We start from the raw sequence: 19,461 nt of genomic DNA on the forward strand, positions 1-19,461 counted from the left end.
TAACAAGAAAAAGAAAAAATATTTTTATTCGTATAGGTTGATGATGGCGTACACTTCTGTTCAAACAAACAGCTTACAATGAAACAAAGCAACTGCCGCTTTCTTAGTTGCGTTTTGTTTTTCACGCAGAACAAAATCATTGAAAAGCAGGCAAATAAAAAGAACGACACGTTAAATTGAGGCAACGAAACAATATGCATACAAAAAAACCTAGCAAAAATGTTTTAGCTTAAACGAAAGAAAATGAAGAATAGAAAAGTCTATGAGACCGAAATTGGTCTTGCGTCATAGTTAGATCATTGATAAATTAAAAAAAAGAAGAGAAAAAAAAGGGAAAATATCAGATATGTTAATTAAATAACGTTTAAATGGTCAAAACCAGCCTCGTTGTATATAAAACTTTAGCATAGTAATAAGCGCTTAGCAATTTGATGCATTCCAATTTTGTTTATCGATCACTTTATCGGGCGTTTTAAAATTATTCAATTGATCAATTCCACGGACCGATACATTTTAAAAGCTAATTCAACAAATTAAATTTCACTTTATAGATATTTATGTCAAGTATTATGACATTTTGTTAAGCATTGAAATCAAATGAAATACTTATGAAAGATAAGTGTCAATGGAAAAGCATTCTAGCAATAATCGTGGTAATCATGAAGACAAAACCAGACTATACTGCTTTACGTGAGTAAATAGTTACATAGTATTACGTGAACACAAATTACTACTCGATTTCCTATGAAATCACAATAAGAATCTGGAACTGAATATTCGAATCACTGAACAGTCATTGAGTTGTTATATTGGTTCATTCAACTTCGCTCAAACCACATCCATGGCTTCCATCTCAGATTAAACTTTCTCTGTTTCGTCATGTCCTCTTTGTTTTCATACACTGAAAGTTAACATCATTTCAAAATTATGAATACAAATTATACAACTAAGATATTCAAACTGCAAAACTGTAAATATTTTTTTTTTTTTTTTTTTTAATTTATTTTGTTAGTTTATTATAAGTATGTTGTAATTGTTTGTATTAGAATTATATAACTGTATTGAAAATTGAAAACAAAATAAATTGCTGAACCCCTGTCTTTTGCGGATGATCTCAAATAACAGTTTAATGTTTACCAATAGACCAACGACGCGACTATTTGACTGTTTGTACCCGAGGTTATCACCAGCCTGGTGGCTAGTACTTCGCACTCTGATTTCTTTTAAACTAAGTTTCACTATGCGTATTGCTGTGTGTTACTTTATTGTACATTCACAAAACTTAATTCTGCAGCATTTGTTGCGCCTGTGACAAATTAGGAGCCCCTGGTCTTCGTTATTCTTTTTTCAATCATGTATGTTTGGGTTTTTTTTTTTTGGAGTTTTGTATGACGTCCTATTCCGAAAAAATAGTATATACTATTTAGGGGCCAACTGAGGCCCGACTCAGGATTTTCTCTCTTCGTTGATGCATATTCCTCATTTCCATTCTCCATTTCATGCACAGCACCTGATTTATAGCATATTTAACCCCGCCACATTATTTATGTATGTGCCTGTCCCAATTTAGGAGCCTGTAATTCAGTAGTTGTCGTTTGTTTATGTGATACATTTTTGTTTTTTCGTTCATTTTTTTTTATATAAATAAGGTTGTTAGTTTTCCCGTTTGAATTGCTTTACATTGTCTTATCGGGGCCTTTTATAGATGACACTGTGGTTTGGGCTTTGCTCATTGTTGAAGACCGTACGGTGACCAATAGTTGTTAATATCTGTGTCATTTTGGTCTCTTGTGGACAGTTGTCTCATTGGCAGTCATACCACATCTTCTTTTTTTTAGTGCTTATTTTTTTTATTTGAAAAAAATAAATTTTCAAATCATTCAAAAAACGTTTTTTTGTATTTGAACTTCTGTCTAAGTCTCTTTGGTAAAATAGCCCCACACGTATGATTTATAAAAAAAAATGCTTTGTTTAGAACCATGCCGGTTAGTCGGGCGCACTAACGTTTACAAAATGTTGTGTTCATTCACTTTCTTTTTCTGAAATCGTATTCCATTAAGATTACATTTTCTCTAAAAAGTTATCAAAATTGAACACCTGTTTATTATTATATGTTTTTCCTAGAAGAATAATGGAAAAAGAATAAATGTATATTTAAAAAAGAACAAGTTCTTGCACTTTGGTGAAGTTCTACTTGTCAGTATGCATATAATTAAAAGTATTACTAGATATCTAATTACCTTCACTTGGTTCTCTTATTCTCTCCTTGTAATCATCAGTTCTAGAAGAAAGAGAGAAGAAAAACAACAAATTAGTTATTGTACCTGTTGAGTTTCGATTGAGTAACAAATGCCTACTCTAAATTTCCTGTAATGAATTTAAGGACCGATAGTTGTTAACCTTCTAAGCCTTTGATCTCCAGTGAAAAGTTGTGTCATTGGCACTCATACTACATCTTCTAATTGGCATATTGAATGATTTTTATAGATTCTTTGTTTGGTGTTTAATGGTTATTACTAAACAGTTAGTACATTAAACACTTCAGATAAATGCACGCATATCTTATGGATTTTTGCCACAACTTTCATTTCATATTTACTTAAATCAATGTTCATTGTGAAAAAGATAAAACTTATTTGACAATATGAATGTTTGAACGTTAAGATCTGCATTTTTAAAAATGAAAGAGACTTACCTTCCTTTATATGTACAAGATCCCTTGTTTTTCCAGACCATAAAACAAGGTAGACACAAAATGAAAACCCCAAGAACACTGAGAATAACAACCCATGCTGGATTAGCAGGGTATTCCCAGAACGTTAAATATCGGTTCGTTGTTGTTGTTGATGTAGTTGTTGTTTGTGGTATTACAACATAAACCGTGGCCGTTCCTTGAAGACTTCCGGTATCAGTTGCCTGTATTGTAAAGCTCAGACTTGCACCATATCCATAACTAGTTAAGGAATTCTTTAAATATAAGTCCCCATTAGTCTGTATCCCAAATGTTTCTATTCCTAAAGAGGTCTGGTCAATACTATAAGTGAATGTTCCTTAATCAGAAAATTAAGAAAATTGCTGTAGATATTGTTGACAGAACATACAATTTAGCTTCAAACAAGTATCATACTTGTACCTGCACAAACCTGTTGAGTTTTGCATATTAAGGTCTTTTTTTGTGAAATGACCTATTGTATTGTTCTGATTATTATTTTTCTTCTGCCAAATTTCAAAATTTGTTTTGTGGTTTCGCAAGATGTCGCTAAGATGTTTTGCGTATCATATCAAATTATTGTTGCGCTTTTGAGACTGACCTTGATTAGTCGAAGACTTTTTATTGTAAGAGTAATCTCCCATAACACTGGTTTTTTTTGCGATAAGATCTCATACGTAACCGGAAAAAAAGCGACAATTTTTAACCAAATCAATTCGTAATCCCCATATGACAGTTACTTACCCTTTTTGAATTTGAAATTAAGTAATATGTCAAGGTATCACATGAATGGTAAGTGATACAGACATAAGATACTTGTATTTGAGGTCCTGGGTTCATTAAATAAGTTTAAAGTTAAGGTCAAAGATCAAGTTCTCAATTTTGATTTTTCTTGTTTTTGCATTTTCTTCCACATTTAAAAAAAATGTTTGTTTTATTGCAATGACGATATGTTACATTTGGTTTTGGAATGAGATTTGTTTATGATTTAATTTCATTTTGGTCATAAAAGAATACATTACGCCAAATGGTGTATGTATGTGGCATGAGCCTGTAATTCAGTCGTTGTCGTTTGTTGTTATGTTGCATATTAGTTTTTCGTATTTTTGTTCGTTCATAAATTAGGCCTACAATTTTATGCGTCTGAGATATTTTACGTTTTCATATTGTGGCTTTTTAAAACTTACTATGGGGTATAGGCTTTGCTCATTGTTGAAAGTGACCAATAGTTGTTAATTTCGGTGTCATTTGGAATCTTATGAAGAGTTGTCTTATTGGCAATCGTTCTACATTTTGTTTTAAAACTTTGGTCACTATTGGTCATATTGTCTTCTCTTAGTTAGATCTTGGCCTCTAAAGTATTTTGGTTTGAGCCTTCCCGATGAAATTATATCAAGAGAAGCCCTAGGACGGACCCAATAGATCAAGTGTAACTTTCAATGCATTTTCGTTGAAAATTTTTACCAAACTCGTCGACCTTTGCATAATTTTCAGTATAAAGACAAGCTGGTATTAGTTTATTCATATACATACCAAACGATCCAGAATCAGCATCCGTGGCGATAGCAGAACCAAACACAGTGTTCAAAGGATAACCGATGTCCAAATAGTAAGTGAATAAATTATTGGAAAATACTGGAGTGTTGTCGTTGATATTGTTTACATTGATTGTTAAAGTGGCACTATCAGTTAATACACTATCTGATACTACCACTGTGCAGGCATAGGAAGTAGCAGAGCCAGCTGCATCAACATCAATATCTGTAGCGAGGGTTATAAATCCTGTGGTGGACGAAATAGAAAAATATCCCACATTTGACCCACAAGTCATTGAAAACTTGTGTGTGTCGCCTGTATCCTCATCTGTATACAAATATCCAGGATCAGGCAGAACTGTACCTGCCTTTAAAAATAAAAGGAGATAGGAATTAATATACATGCAAATTGATAGTTACAAATGGAGAATTGTTAAATGCTGCTGAATTCTATTAAAACATCATAATAATATAGATTTGTTTTCATGAATAAATTCATTCAGCTTCGAAATAAGATGTATATCGTCATCTTTTTCGAACTGGGTTTTCAAGATACCTTAATCATCTATGTATCAGGATGACATCACTGATTTATTAACGATGCATCATGCTTGATATTTGTTGTTTCTATTTTAAGTACATTATCGCTTGATATTGTAAACCAACATGCTACAATTATCGCTTTATATTGTAAACCAACATGTTACAATTATCGCTTTATATTGTAAAACAACATGTTACAATTATCGCTTTATATTGTAAACCAACATGTTACAACTTATGTCACAAATCTACCACACATTCGCCATATCACGCCGAACGTCAAACCCGTCGATTTATTGGGGAAAATAAATTTATAAAAGAATACAAAGTTGAATGTTTAAAAGAACGTGAAGCATCAGCAAACGCAGAAATAGAAAATCTTTAAAACTTTTTATTTCTAGCATGGAAAGTGGTTATAAGTTTAGGTCCTCAACAAATTATTACATAAGATAGATAATTACAAACAAAGGCAACAGTAGTATACCGCTGGTCGAAAGTCATAAATCGATTGAGACAAAAACAAATATGGGTTACAAATTAAAACCGAGGGAAACACATCAACTATAAGAGGAAAAACAAAAACATTGAAGTGAACAAAAAACCAACGACAATGCAACACACACAGAAACTAAAAATACGAGTACAACTGCCATTTTACTGAATTGCTACAGGACATTGTAAGAACAAAGACTAAAAAAATTGAAGCAACACTATAAATATTTCAAATAATGGTACATACCGAACCTTCATTGACACTAAGTACATAAGATTTCTTTGTATACACTGGAGGTTCGTTTACATTGGCAACAGTAAGAGATAGATTCTGTGTAGCATAGTCTTTCGTGTCAGTGACAGTTATTGTTAATGTATAGTCTGTTGATGATACGGCCTCAAAATCGACTATAGTTGTTGCTGAAGTACTCACAAGTCCAGCTAAAACATAAAATATGATGTCACTTTCATATATTTTACATTTGCAAGAACCGTGCTATTTAAACAAGCTCATCACATATAACAGGATTAAAATTTAGAAGTTGCACCAGACGCTCGTTTTGTCTACAAAAGACTCGTCAGTGACGCTCGTATAAAAAACTGGAAAGACATAGTAAGGACAAAGTTGAATAGCATTAAGGACCAAAAACTCCTAAAACTACAGCTAAGGTAATCTACTCCTGAGGTAGAAAAAACTAAGTATTTCAAAAATTAAACTTTTTGTTAACAGCTAATTTACAGGTGGCACGGTAGTATTTGCATTCCAGAATTTAGGTTGCTCTTTTGTGTACCCTACTTAGGTTAATGTATCTAAACAGTGTGATTGGACAAAAAGTACAGTATCAACTGAACATACTTTCCCAAACTGAGGGATGAATCAGGTGTAGAAAAATATGAAATCATTTTACATACAGATGAAAATGATTTTTTGAGATTTTTTTTAAATTTTGTATTCACTGCACCATAAAAGACATAAAAGTACTAGTGGCCTTAGGTTTTTAAAAATAGCAAAAAAGGTAAACGGTCATGATACATATTTAAATTCATTTCTGATTGTAAAATGAAAGTACTTCAGTTAACTGTGAATGTGGATTTTTTTGCAGTGTTAGAAAGTGGTGAAAATTCTAATAAGGCTATCATTATCCCCTATGGGCCACGAAATACTACCGTGCCACCTTAAGGGGGATATATATTTTTACACTAAATCATTACAGGAATATTTTTTTACCTATGCAATTTGTAAGTTTATCAATAAAAAGTTGATTAAGGGCAACTATGATAAAACAAGCCTTAAATTCCACCCCTGAGAGTAAAAATTGCTGATTCAGCAAATTTTGCCTGATCTGTGGGTGATAGTGTAAATATTTACCTAGAAAGTAGAAATTCATTATTTTTATGTAACTTGCAATACATTTTCAATTATAAATGCTCGCTTTAACTTTTCGCAGTGTCTGACACATGTGCAACCACGGAAATTTGAGACGCAACATTCTTCGGTTGCATGTAGGTCCTATTATCTTCACCGAAATGAATAAATTGCATAATTTCTTATTTTTTAAACAGAAGTACAGCTATACTAGTTTTATTCAGGTTTAATTTGTAGTTCTGATGTAACATGACACCAGTAGCAGCTTTTGGGGAACCAGTAAGTGGTTAAGGGGTCCTTACTTATTTATTTAGCTCTCATATTGGTCTGAAATAGGGGTTTCTTTACATTGACAAGACATTATTTTTGACAAAGAATGTTTTAATGATGTTATATCAGCAAGATTAAATGGTATATTTATTTTTCATGCACATACCATTAATTGTTAAGATTTTCTGACAGTGAAAAGCACAATAAAGGCAAATTGATTATGTAAGGGGACATAATTTAACTTTATGCATACATGAGAAATAGATTAACAGTCAAATTAGACATGTATTCTAGTACATGTGTTGTGAAAAATATTTTGGAATAATAGTTAACTAAAAGAATCTAAAGACTCTTGTTGTATTGCCCACATAATCTGGAAATGTTTAAAGTGGTATAAGGCATGCTGTAAAATGTGGAATGGACTTTAATATCATTTTCATGATTTGGTGCTTAAACTGTTTCTTCCAGTCAGATTAACCACAAATAGAGTTGGCAATCCAATAATTCCTCCTGAATCACCATCTTTGACCTCTGTGTTGATTTAAAACATCATATATTTGGGTTTTGGAAACTCCTCAAGTAAAAATAGTAAGATGAAAAAAAAGTGAAAATCTCCCAGATGGGGTTGGGATGTAATGTTTCATTTTTTGGGGTAAGAAATGAGTGCAGACTAGTATTCTTTATTATATTATGTTCCAAAGTAAGAAGTCTATGCATCATAGGTGTCATGACTGGTTTCAAGTTTGTTATGTCTTGGTTAAGATGGCACGTTAGTATTTGCATTCCAGAATTTAGGTTGCTCTTTTGTGTACCCTACTTAGGTTAATGTATCTAAACAGTGTGATTGGACAAAAAGTACAGTATCAACTGAACATACTTTCCCAAACTGAGGGATGAATCAGGTGTAGAAAAATATGAAATAATTTTACATATAGATGAAAATGATTTTTTGAGAATTTTTATAAATTTTGTATTCACTGCACCATAAAAGACCTAAAAGTACTAGTGGCCTTAGGTTTTTAAAAATAGCAAAAAAAGTAAACGGTCATGATACATATTTAAATTCATTTCTGAATAGTTAACTGTGAATGTAGATTTTTTTTTTGCAGTGTAAGAAAGTGGTGAAAATTCTAAAAAGGCTATCATTATCCCCTATGGGCCAGGAAATACTACCGTGCCACCTACAATTGGGACCATATCAATGATAACTCGTGTCAACACTGCAGTGCTGATTAATGGGCTGTAGCAGTTTAACAAAGGAGTTTTTATCGCATAAATCTGACATACTGATATTCGATTATATATGTATTAAATATATTCGTCACAACACCAAACATAGCATTTTTAATTTAATTACTCGGGTGATCTTGTAACTTCATATTATACATTTATAGATCAAAGTCCACTTATCAAAAAAGTATGACAAATGGATAAATAAAAATAAAAAGTTTGCTTTGGGTACTCTCTTCAGATCGACAAGTATTATTTTTCCAATATTCGATAAAAAAATATTTATATTAATATGAACAGCAAAAAGATAAGTTTAGAATTTAAAAAAAATGGAAAATGCAATCTTATTCATAATATTTTATTTTGATCATGAAAAATTTACAGCATTGTCCATATGTCATAAAATGCCACTCTAAGACAAAAATAGTTTTTGACTGTTATATCAATGTCTAATTTAAGATACCCAGGACAGAAAATTAACAGGATATAGTTTTTATTTTGACTATTTTCAAAAGAATAACATATGCTTAGTAGATTTTATAACTCCGTTTATTAGTATTAACAACCAAATACTTACTTGCAGAGTCTATATCAAAATACAAAATACCATCCGGTGGTGATGATGTCATGGTATATGTATGAGTATCCGCTCCGTCGTTGTCTTGTATGGATACTTGGAATACACTCATGGCTAGAGGCGAATTTTCAGACACTACTAAAGGTGATGGAAGAGGTAGGTTTCTTATCACGGGAACATAATTTATATCTGAAAAAAAATAACAACTAGTAGTCATGTAATATTCTAATGATTAAAAATAAACTGATAATGCTTAACATCCAGTGAATGTTCATGTATCGAATCCGTAAACTTCTGAAATCGAATGCGGTACCCAACAAAGAGGAGGTCACTATCTCTCGAAAGGAAAAGAACGTATGTACACATTTCATGGATTATAATATGTTTTTGTCACTCTCTTCGATATGTAGGTCTTTTCCATTTCATTTCATTCATTCCCATGATAATACGGGGATGTAAAACAATATCGACATTAACTTGTTTTGCGTTCAAATGATAAGGATTAACTCTAGGAAAAAAGAAGTTTTATGTTCTTAAGTTACAGGACGCATTTGATTGTTCATTATATCATTCTGATGATAATTAGAATAAGTGTTTTCGTGGATATATTATGAATATTTGATTAAAAAAATATTCATTGATATAAAGGATACTAGTATAAGTTATTTTCATAGATATGACATTTTGAAAGATTACTAGCATGAGTAATCGCCTTATTATTTACATATATCTATAGTCCCACCGAAGATCGCTACAATGAAACCTATATTTAGTATAAAAACTTCATTAATCAATTGTAAGTTCGAAATTAACAAATTAAGTACCTTAATTTAACAAGAGAAAGATCCAGTGCATAGACAATGATTGTTAGTTGGGTCATCTTCACAGAAATGAAGGAAAATGTAATAGATGTTGCATGGTCATATCTAAAATGTTTTTGTCGAGAAATATGGTTCGCATTCTTATTTATTACCTAAAACGTGAACAGTCAATGACCTAGGACCTGTTGTGGTCTTTCCATCGCTGACTTCAACATAACAATCATAGGCTGGTACGAATTCTCCTTCAATGGACCTTTTTAGCAATATTTCACCAGCTACAAAGAAGAAATCGTCTATGTTGAATTCCATTTTGTGAACAAAAGAATATTATTGAGGGTAATGACATTTGTTATACTAATAGATACATGTTTTATTATAAAGGTTTGTACAAGTTAAAACCATTTTTGCAGCTGTATTTTATACATAATATAACATGAACGAGGTACTTTTGAAAATGTTATAACTTGCATTGTTTGATTTAATAACATTTATAACATGTACAACATTTTTGAAAGGTATATTTGTATAAAATGATCTCTAAAAGAGAGACGAAAGTTACCAAAGGGACAGTCAAACTCATAAATCTAAAACAAACTGACAACGCCATGGCTAAAAATGAAAAAGACAAACAGAAAAACAATAGTACACATGACACAACATAGAAAACTAAAGAATAAACAACACGAACCACACCAAAAACTAGGGGTGATCTCAGGTGCTCCGGAAGGGTAAGCAGATCCTGCTCCACATGCGGCACCCGTCGTGTTGCTAATGTGATTACAAATCCGGTAAATAGTCTAATTCGGTAGGTCAAAGTCATGAAAAGGGAAGGGGATTGTAGTTACGACATAAGGAACATATCCGATATCATTTGTTAAACGGTTATTCCATAACGGTCAACCAACTCGTGATTGCGTCCGTAACCTATCTGTTCGCTGTTTGGCTATGATACCTTGTTATTTTTTACTTAAATTATAAGCTGGAAAAAAGTTTACAATATAAGGGCATTGTCATGCAATTTTTTTTTAAATCATATTAATGATAACTTATCATTACAAAAATTTCTCATTTTTCACGCGTTAAAGGAATACTTGTATATTGATGAAAAGCTATTATCGATTACTATCGGTGTTTTCCCTATAAAATACATGCTGTAATGATATTTTCTTGCAAAAATACACCAAAAACAGCAAACCACATCATACTGTGTGCAAAGATATAATAGATTGAGCGACTCATGCTGGCATATTGAATGCTTCAATGCTTCCTATGTTTGACATATGTTTTATGAAGTAAGTTAAGTAATATAAAGTCAAAACATTGTTTATGTCAGGACTGCAAATAAAAGTTTAATGACGTCCAATATCATAAAAATAAGATGTAACATACAGTGGTAAATTTCAAATGGCGAATTGGTAGACGGTACACATGACATGGAAAACTGAACTTGGTCATTCTCTGGGTCAGTAACTTCTACATCAAACACTATTTGTCCAATATATGATGAGATGCTGGAAACTGTGGTTGTGTCTGCAAATTAAAAAAATAAACAGTATTGTGTACCACAATTAAGAGATAACTGTATTGTATTTGAAGCTTTAAGGACGTTCATCGGTAGTTACATTTTGATAAAAAGAAGATTTTTAGGCGCAACAAGTGAGTTTTTTGTTTATTATTGTAGAAATAACATGTCAATATATTCCGAAATTCAAAATGTCGTCTTTCTTATTTACAGACATTGAGATAGATAATTTTACGCTTGCTGTCATCCAATCAGAATAATTGTTACAAAACAATTGCATCAGAATCTGGAATAACACTTATAGAAAATTGGTTTTACACATGTGAGTAAGTATTCAATTTCTTATATATTTTTATTAGAAATAACCTCAAACTAATACTTTTCATCAAATGTATTATATACTATCTTTAATTGGTAGAGTGATAACTAATTGAGAAAATGGTCAGTTTTGTAGATGTAATTGTAGTTTATAGATTAACTTTACGAACAAGAGCAAACATGAAATATTGTCATGGTTATTTTCATAGTAATGGTCAAGTGATCTTTGCAGATCAAATAAAGCTTTCAATGTTTTGTTCCTTTTTATCTATTCAGTTGAACTTCAAATGAGAACTTCGATACTGTCCAGTCATTTCTATATAAATATGTTTGTTAAAGAGACATGGTTTGTATGACTTCAATGAGCATAGCATATATTTCTGAAAAAGTTGTAATTCTCTTCCGGCAAGCCATGGACCAAGAAAAGGTGTAGTAACTCTTATCAAACAAGCCTTGTACCAAGGAACTATTGTAAACCATGGAGGACATAAGCATAAGAAAATTAAATGTTTGAAATCATATTTAAAACAACGGGTCCACACATATATTTCAGCTTCAGTTAACAAACTTACTCTGCAGATTTAAGAATATAGTTGGTTTGTTTCGAAGAACATTCACAAAGAAGACACCAGTGTCGCTTCGTCTTCCGTCTGTGCATGTTATATCAAGTCGGTAAGTTCGCACTAAATCATACTGAAGATTGGGATTCGACTGCAAAACAATGTCAAATTCTGGAAGAAAACAATCATTTATTGAAGGTTTTGAAATGTACTTATTTATACATTTAAATTCTAATACAATGGAAATTCAGCAACTCTTTAAAGGATTTAAGTGAGGCCTAGTGTAAGACTTAATTACTTTACCTATCTAATTTATCATCATTTTTAATGGTTGTCCTAATTTCCCTTGCTGCAGCACGCTCAACGACGTATTGCATTAATTATTAATTTATTCTCGTTCGATCATTAGAAAAAAATATTTGACACTAGAGGTTAATATAAAAAAAGAAGATATGGTATGATGGCCAATGAGACAACTCTCCAAAGGAGAACAAAATAACACATAACTTAACAACTAGAGGTCACCATACGGCCTTCAACAATGAGCAAAGCCCATACCACATAGTCACCTATAAAAGGCGAAATGATAATGTAAAACAATTCAAACGAGAAAAATAACGGCCTTAGTTAAGCAAATTTCAATCAAACAAAATTGAATCTTAGCTATAGATTTGTAATAAATGATTGTATTCAACTGAATCGTTCTTAAAATATTCGACTTCTTCACCAGAAAACAAATTGTAATATTCAAATTAATGATTAAGTCAAGAAAATACATTTTGTGTGTAACATCCAGTGTATGGCATTTGTATGACATGTATATAGTTAAAGTGTTACATGTGACAGTTTGTTTGCATTTGAGTTGTTTGCTCTTAGAAAGTTAGATTTCACCAGCAAGGCAACTAATTATCAATTGTTCTAGAGAGGAACATCTTGTGACATTTTTATCTTGAGAAGCAGTCAATTTATGCATATCTTTTGTACATTTTTCTTTCGAATTGTCATATCAGTTAAGAAGCTTTGTCATCTTCTATTTCTAGAGTACTTACCGTTAAAGTTAGCAGATGGCTTTTGGAATAGTATAGTTGTTGATGGTGTAATTGTAGGAATAGAACAGGTTACAGCAGTGTTTTCTGGGTCTGTAACAGACATGGTATAAAGAGTGGTTTCTACAACACTGTCCTCTTGTACATCTATTGCCAAAGGTAGTCCATTAATAATAGGTGGCTAAATAAAAATTATATAAACTATATTGAATATCTCACAAATATTAAAAATGTATCAAACCAAATGGAGGTTAATTAAGTATTAAATTTGATTAAAGTCCTGCTAAAAACTCAAGGCATAGCATGGAGAATGAAAACTGTAAACAACAGATTAAAAAATTTGCTAAGGCGTTGATTTGAAGTTTTCATTAAATCTGCTTTCTTGAATTTGAGGAAGGCATATTATATAAAATAATTATTTTTAACTTCCAAATCACGGTCGACATGTCTGCAAATTTACACAAAAAAAAAAATTCTGGACATTTTGCTTAAACATAAAAAAGGACGTTACAGTTTCCATATAAATAGTATCTTGATTAGCAAAATGAAAAATAGCGAGAGTTTATAGTTTTACGGACTTCACCACACAGGTAACACCTGCTTAATAATATAATTGTACTGATTTTCTTACATTGTTCCTTTTAAGGTAGACTGTATATATTCCTGTTGTGACATCATAAGTATCAGTACACGATAAATCTAAAACGTAGGCATTTTGTGTGTCGTAATCCATGGATGCACCAGCTGATAGGAAAATTCCATACTCTGAAAATGTAAATGTTTCAGCTATAAATATCGAGTATTTCAAATAAAATTTATAGCATAAATAACCAGTAAATACGAAATACAAATAAACCCTTGCATGAACATTAAACTTCAACATAAATGCTATCTGGATGGATTAAATGTAGAAAAAAATACAACAGCACGAAATACGCTGTGACGTCCCAAAAAGCTGTACATGTGTTTAAGAAAAAAATGGAACAATGAGATTAAAAATTAATTATACATGAAGGCAATCAAATCTGTGATTGATAACTGTAAAACATTTACTTATATTCTCATGTAACCTCGGAATGCAGCTGAAATTCATATTTACTTTTACAGGGTTACAAACAAATGGACTGTTAAATACATTAATAATCAATTTCATATCGGTAATTTTAATAAATTTTCGTAAAAATTAACACTAAAGAGTATTTCTAATCCTACCGTCTTTTTTTTTGGTCCTAAATAGAACTTAAACATTGCAAAATAATATACATATATATTTTAAGGAGTATTAAGTACGAGATATAAAAAATTCCACGTGTCTGCTATCTATTTTTACATATTCGTGTATATATAGGATTATATGACGGTCGACAGTCTTCGGAGGTCACCTTGGTGACGTTCAAAATAAAATACACAGGTACTGCTGATACATTTTATCGAGTAAATGCATCTTACGTTGTTAATTTAGATTTTTTATAATTTGTACATACGTTTTAATATTTGATTAATCAAATATTAGAATTTGAGTCGAAACGGAGAATTTGACAGCTAATCTCCCTGAATGGTTCTAACATGTTTCATAAGCACCATTGGCTAATGTCGTGATATATCAAATAATTGAGTAAAAGAGTCAGTTTTCAGAGGGCTTTGGGCTATTTAGAAACAGAGTCTCAAAGAAGTGAACGAATAGCAATTCTAGCCGATCTGAAAGTACTATCTAAATAGTATCCTATAACAATGATTTATAACTTACTGGAAGATCCAGATATAGTTTTTATGACAAATGGAACTCCTGTAGAATCTATCTGACATGTGAAGGGATCCGACTCGGTGACTTCGAGAATATCCAGTAAAGTCTCTGTTGTCAGATCCTCGGATATAGTTTTATTATTACTTGTAGCTAGACTCGTTATCACTGGTGGCTGCAATATTAGATATATGTATTGAAAAGTAAAACCACAAAAATACCGAACACCGCGGAAAATTCAAACGGAAAATCCTTAATCAAATGGCAAAATCAAAAGCTCAAACACGTCAAACGAATGGACAAGAGCTGTCATATTCCTGACTTGATACAGGTGTTTTCTTATGTAAAAAACGGTGGATTAACCCTGGTTTTATAGCTAGCTTATCCTCTAACTTCGTCTTGTATGACAGTCGCATAAAATTCCATAATATTGACAACAATATTGATAATTATTAACACATTCTGTTATCGCTGCGTATTGTTATACTTTTCACTTATCAAAATTAGTTGAAAGTCAAATAGTTTTCAGATATAACTAACAGATTTATATTTCTTATGTTAAAGGAATTTTTTTGTAATGAACTTTATTTCAATTCTTCACTAGTCAACCTTTCATTTTGACGTAAATTGCAGTTGATTGGGTCAGATTGCTTATGAAGTCTTACTATGTGACAAACATTACAAGTCAAATACTAGTTATTGCTTCTGTATGTTGTCTTCACTTTATAGATAAAACATGATAATTGTAGTCATAAAATAAATTTCTATTTTCTTAGTCGGAATTTCATTGGTATACAGATTCCACCACTGTATCAAACATGGTGCAATATGATTTCATCTGTAGGTTTTTAATGTAGAAAATTCTGTATCGTATGAGATACAGTAGTGGAATTTGTTTCTCAAATACAAAGTTTTGTCTGCCTTTTCCGAAGTGCCCTTTGTTTGTGACGAACCAATACATGATCTTCTCTTGTGTTGTTGCGTATTGGATTAATCAGACGAAAGTAAAACAATTTGACGCCACAATAGAGTTTTAACCGATGAAAACCCTTAAATTAGGCAAATCGCACGCTGATTAAAAGAACTACCAAACGTCTGAGAAAAAGCAAATTGGCCTAGAAATTAGAGAAATGGTTTTTTTTCTAGATATCTTTTAACAACTTATACTATCCATCGCATGTACAGATTATTATTATATACGGTAAAATAAACATTGAAGACCACTGATTGTATGTCAAAACTTTCATTTTATATCAAGGATTAAACATTTTATATCAAGGATTAAAATTGCATTGGAATTACTGGCAAATATTATCAATATAAGTATTACGATTGCTGGTGAAACTTATGCATATATACATAATTTTCTATCCGTTACGTCAGAACGACCTCGGCTTGTAATTTTGAGAAAAAAAATAAAAGAAAAAAATGATTGCGTCCATGAATTTTTATAAACTTACATCATTTTCTACTCGTAAAGTCAGTGTTCCTGTTGAAGACTGTCCACATGGATCTGTAATACTAAATGTCATTGAGTGATCTCCAGGAGTCAGAGTAACACCAGCCCTCACTTTGATTTCTACTGTTAAAAAAAAGATCAGAAGATGAAAACATCATTTTTTTTACAAAACTTATCTGCTGTAACTATATTTTCACTATTTTACCTATGATGTCTGTAATGTTCAAGCATCTTTGTAAATATAACGGAATTTGATTCGACTGTCATACAAGTGAGAGGTTTAGCCATATAAAACCAGGTTCAATTCACCATTTTCTGCATTTGAAAATGCCTGTACAAAGTCAGGAATATGACAGATGTTTTCCATTCGTTTGATGTGTTTTATCATTTGATTTTTCCATATGATTAGGGACTTTCCGTTTTGAATTTTCCTCGGAGTTCGGTATTTTTGTGATTTTACTTTTTCTATTAAATCCAGGTCGGCTTGAGATTGAATAGGGGCAGAATTTCGCATTCACGCAGGCTATCTACAAATTGATGGAAGAGTTCTTTTAACATGCAGAAATCGTGTAATTTTTGCAGCCTACATTTAAACCTCATGTGTGTGCGTATTTAAACAGTTTTAACAGGTTAGAATACTCAGTTGTGTCTTTAGGAATTTTTTGTTTGCTAATTTGTCGGGTTGTTGTCGCTTCGACACATTCCCGTTTTTCATTCTATATTTTATTTACTGCAGGACTAGAAAAGTCGAGATGATCATATATCTACATCTAATTCAAACCGCTATAGATAATGCTCGTACATGTAAGAGAATTATATTCAAACAAAGTTGAAGCAGATCCCGTGTTGACTGTATTCGCTAAAGTTAGTTGTGTAGCATCATCCTCAGCATCTCCGTCACTAATGGTAAGAGTAAACAAGACAGTTCCTGCTACTTCACTGTTACTCACTGCTACAGTATCGTCTAAGTTCGTGAACACTGGAGTCAGGCCTTAAAGAGAACGTTACAATATAGGATACATTGTAGAAAAATTTACATTTTGCCGTAACATTATCATCGGTATCTTAAAATATTCCACTGAATTATGAAGACAAAAGTCTAATGGTGAGTTATTTGAAATCTATTTTTGGAAAAAACCGATCTTTGAGAGTAATTAAGTAAAATCTTATATAATATTAAACATTATATAATAATTTTTATTTGAAACTATACAAGATTCTTTGAAAAGAACCTTTTGAAAATAAAACTCACGAAATGTTGCTCTTATGATAATCTGATACACACTTGGCTACTTAATTAAACATCAAACATCCCCTTACATAAATGTAACGTACTTGCAACTATAATGGCATGAATCGCATGATCCCTGTTGTTTCCTTGAGCTTCGGAATTCCAATCATAAGACATTTGATTTGAGCCAAAGTTAGTTGTCTTATATCTGCTTCCACCTCCATATGTGACCACAGACCCAAAAGGTTCATAACTACAATGGATATAAATATAGTCAAATCTGAGAGTTGTGTTTTGGGTTACAAAAATATTCAGAACATTTGGAACAGTAATTGCTACTGGATGAGGATGTATATTTGTAATCTGGTTTTCTATTGATTGGTGAACACGTCTCAGTATTATATAAAGCAGTAGTCGTCCGGGTAATTATAGTACGCTTTCATAACAAAAAAGCCATTCCGAACGGCATATGAGTTATTATTACTTAAGGATTTTTGAAACAAATACAGAGCTTTCAAAAGATTAATTATGCTTTTGTCATATTTCAACCTACCAATTTTTACATGACTTCCTACAAAGTATATTTGACAAACATGATTTATAGAACGCTAAGTACAATATTTTCGACATATTGTTCCCCATCAAAAAACATGAAACAGTCAAATAACTAAAATACCAATCTCTGAGGAAAATTCGACCGTAAAGCTCCCTAGGCAAATGGCAAAATCAAAAGCTTATAAAAATCAAACAAATGGATAACAACTGTCATATTCTTTACTTGGTACAGGTATTTTCTTATGTAGAAAATGGTGGATCAAACATGATTTTATAGCTAGCTAGAGTTCTCACTTTTATGACAATCGCATAAAGTTCTATCATACTGACAACGATGTGTGAACAAAACGAAACATACATACTATGAACAAATATCGAAAATAGGGATACAGCAGTCAATATTGTGTTACAAAAACAAACAAATATGTTAACAAAGAAATACAAAAAGGCATATAAACAAAGAAAATAAGCAAAACCGAAAGACAAGAATACAAAATAAATACCGTAGCACAACAACAAGGACGGAATGTATAAGTACTACCGAGCCATGCCACATGGATATTACCAAAAATAGACTAAACAGTAAAAGCAATAATTTCCAAAGGCAATTAAAATAATACTGAAACACGTTATGAAGACAACAAATAACGTCAGTACCTAGAATCTATACTTCAAGACCTTAATCTATGTAAGGAAATTCCTGTACCAAACGAGGAATAAGACAGCTGTTTTCCATTCGTTTGTTGTGTTTGGGCTTTGGATTTTGGCATTTGATACGGGACTTTCCAATTTGGATTTTCCTCGGTGTTCGTTTTTTTTGGAAATTTCTTTTACATAATGGGAGACTTGAAAAGATTGTTTTTCAATACGGCAAAATTTGTGACAATCGTTTTCAATTTTTTTTTTATCGAAAGCCACCGTTATTCTCCTCTTTGTAAATCAATTCCCTTCTTCATTATTGCACTGCTGATAATACTGTATATTCTTGTGATAAGCATAGCCTAATTATTTGATTATAGATTTGAGAATATCCGAAACTAGATCATAAAAGCAGCATAGGCTGTCAAATTCATGTTGACCCAAATCTCATATTTGATTTACAACTTACTGAAACGTATATCTTACTTAGAAAAAGTTAAAAAATATAAATTAAAAAAATAAAAATGCATGGACTCAACATACAGTATCTTCATTTCATGCACATACTGTATCTGCATTTCATGCATATTTTGCGCGCTATCAAATAGGCCATTGATATGACTTCTAAAGACTGTCGATAGGCATGTAAGTTAACACATTATAAAAATAAATATAAATATTGATAGCCATCCAACCAAAAAAATGCAATCATCATATAATGACAATTTGTCTAGGTCTGTTTGACTTCGTGTCTAGTGATTAAATATATATGTTAATCACTGTTTTACCTGTATAAAAATGTTTTTTGGACCAGATGAGTCAACGAAATGGTTGTTCCAGGTTTCC

At 31.7% G+C, this 19,461-nt stretch overlaps 1 protein-coding gene across 1 annotated transcript in view; it reads right to left on the reverse strand.

Moving 5' to 3' along the window:
• Positions 1-19,461, reverse strand: part of LOC134694740 (fat-like cadherin-related tumor suppressor homolog) — a 28,260-nt gene continuing 8,799 nt past the window's right edge. Inside the window, exons 5-19 of the mRNA XM_063555787.1 lie at positions 17,526-17,674; positions 16,993-17,181; positions 16,192-16,313; positions 14,738-14,906; positions 13,622-13,755; positions 12,994-13,171; positions 11,957-12,115; positions 10,934-11,074; positions 9,697-9,819; positions 8,724-8,912; positions 5,528-5,721; positions 4,244-4,613; positions 2,696-3,050; positions 2,241-2,281; positions 1-901 (exon numbers count right to left, since the gene is read on the reverse strand). Coding sequence (XP_063411857.1) covers positions 819-901; positions 2,241-2,281; positions 2,696-3,050; positions 4,244-4,613; positions 5,528-5,721; positions 8,724-8,912; positions 9,697-9,819; positions 10,934-11,074; positions 11,957-12,115; positions 12,994-13,171; positions 13,622-13,755; positions 14,738-14,906; positions 16,192-16,313; positions 16,993-17,181; positions 17,526-17,674 — 2,596 coding nt within the window. The 3' untranslated portion in view covers positions 1-818. The remainder of the gene's footprint in view (positions 902-2,240; positions 2,282-2,695; positions 3,051-4,243; positions 4,614-5,527; positions 5,722-8,723; positions 8,913-9,696; positions 9,820-10,933; positions 11,075-11,956; positions 12,116-12,993; positions 13,172-13,621; positions 13,756-14,737; positions 14,907-16,191; positions 16,314-16,992; positions 17,182-17,525; positions 17,675-19,461) is intronic.

This window comes from Mytilus trossulus, chromosome 13 (assembly GCF_036588685.1).
Source record: "Mytilus trossulus isolate FHL-02 chromosome 13, PNRI_Mtr1.1.1.hap1, whole genome shotgun sequence".
NCBI classification, from domain to species: domain Eukaryota; kingdom Metazoa; phylum Mollusca; class Bivalvia; order Mytilida; family Mytilidae; genus Mytilus; species Mytilus trossulus.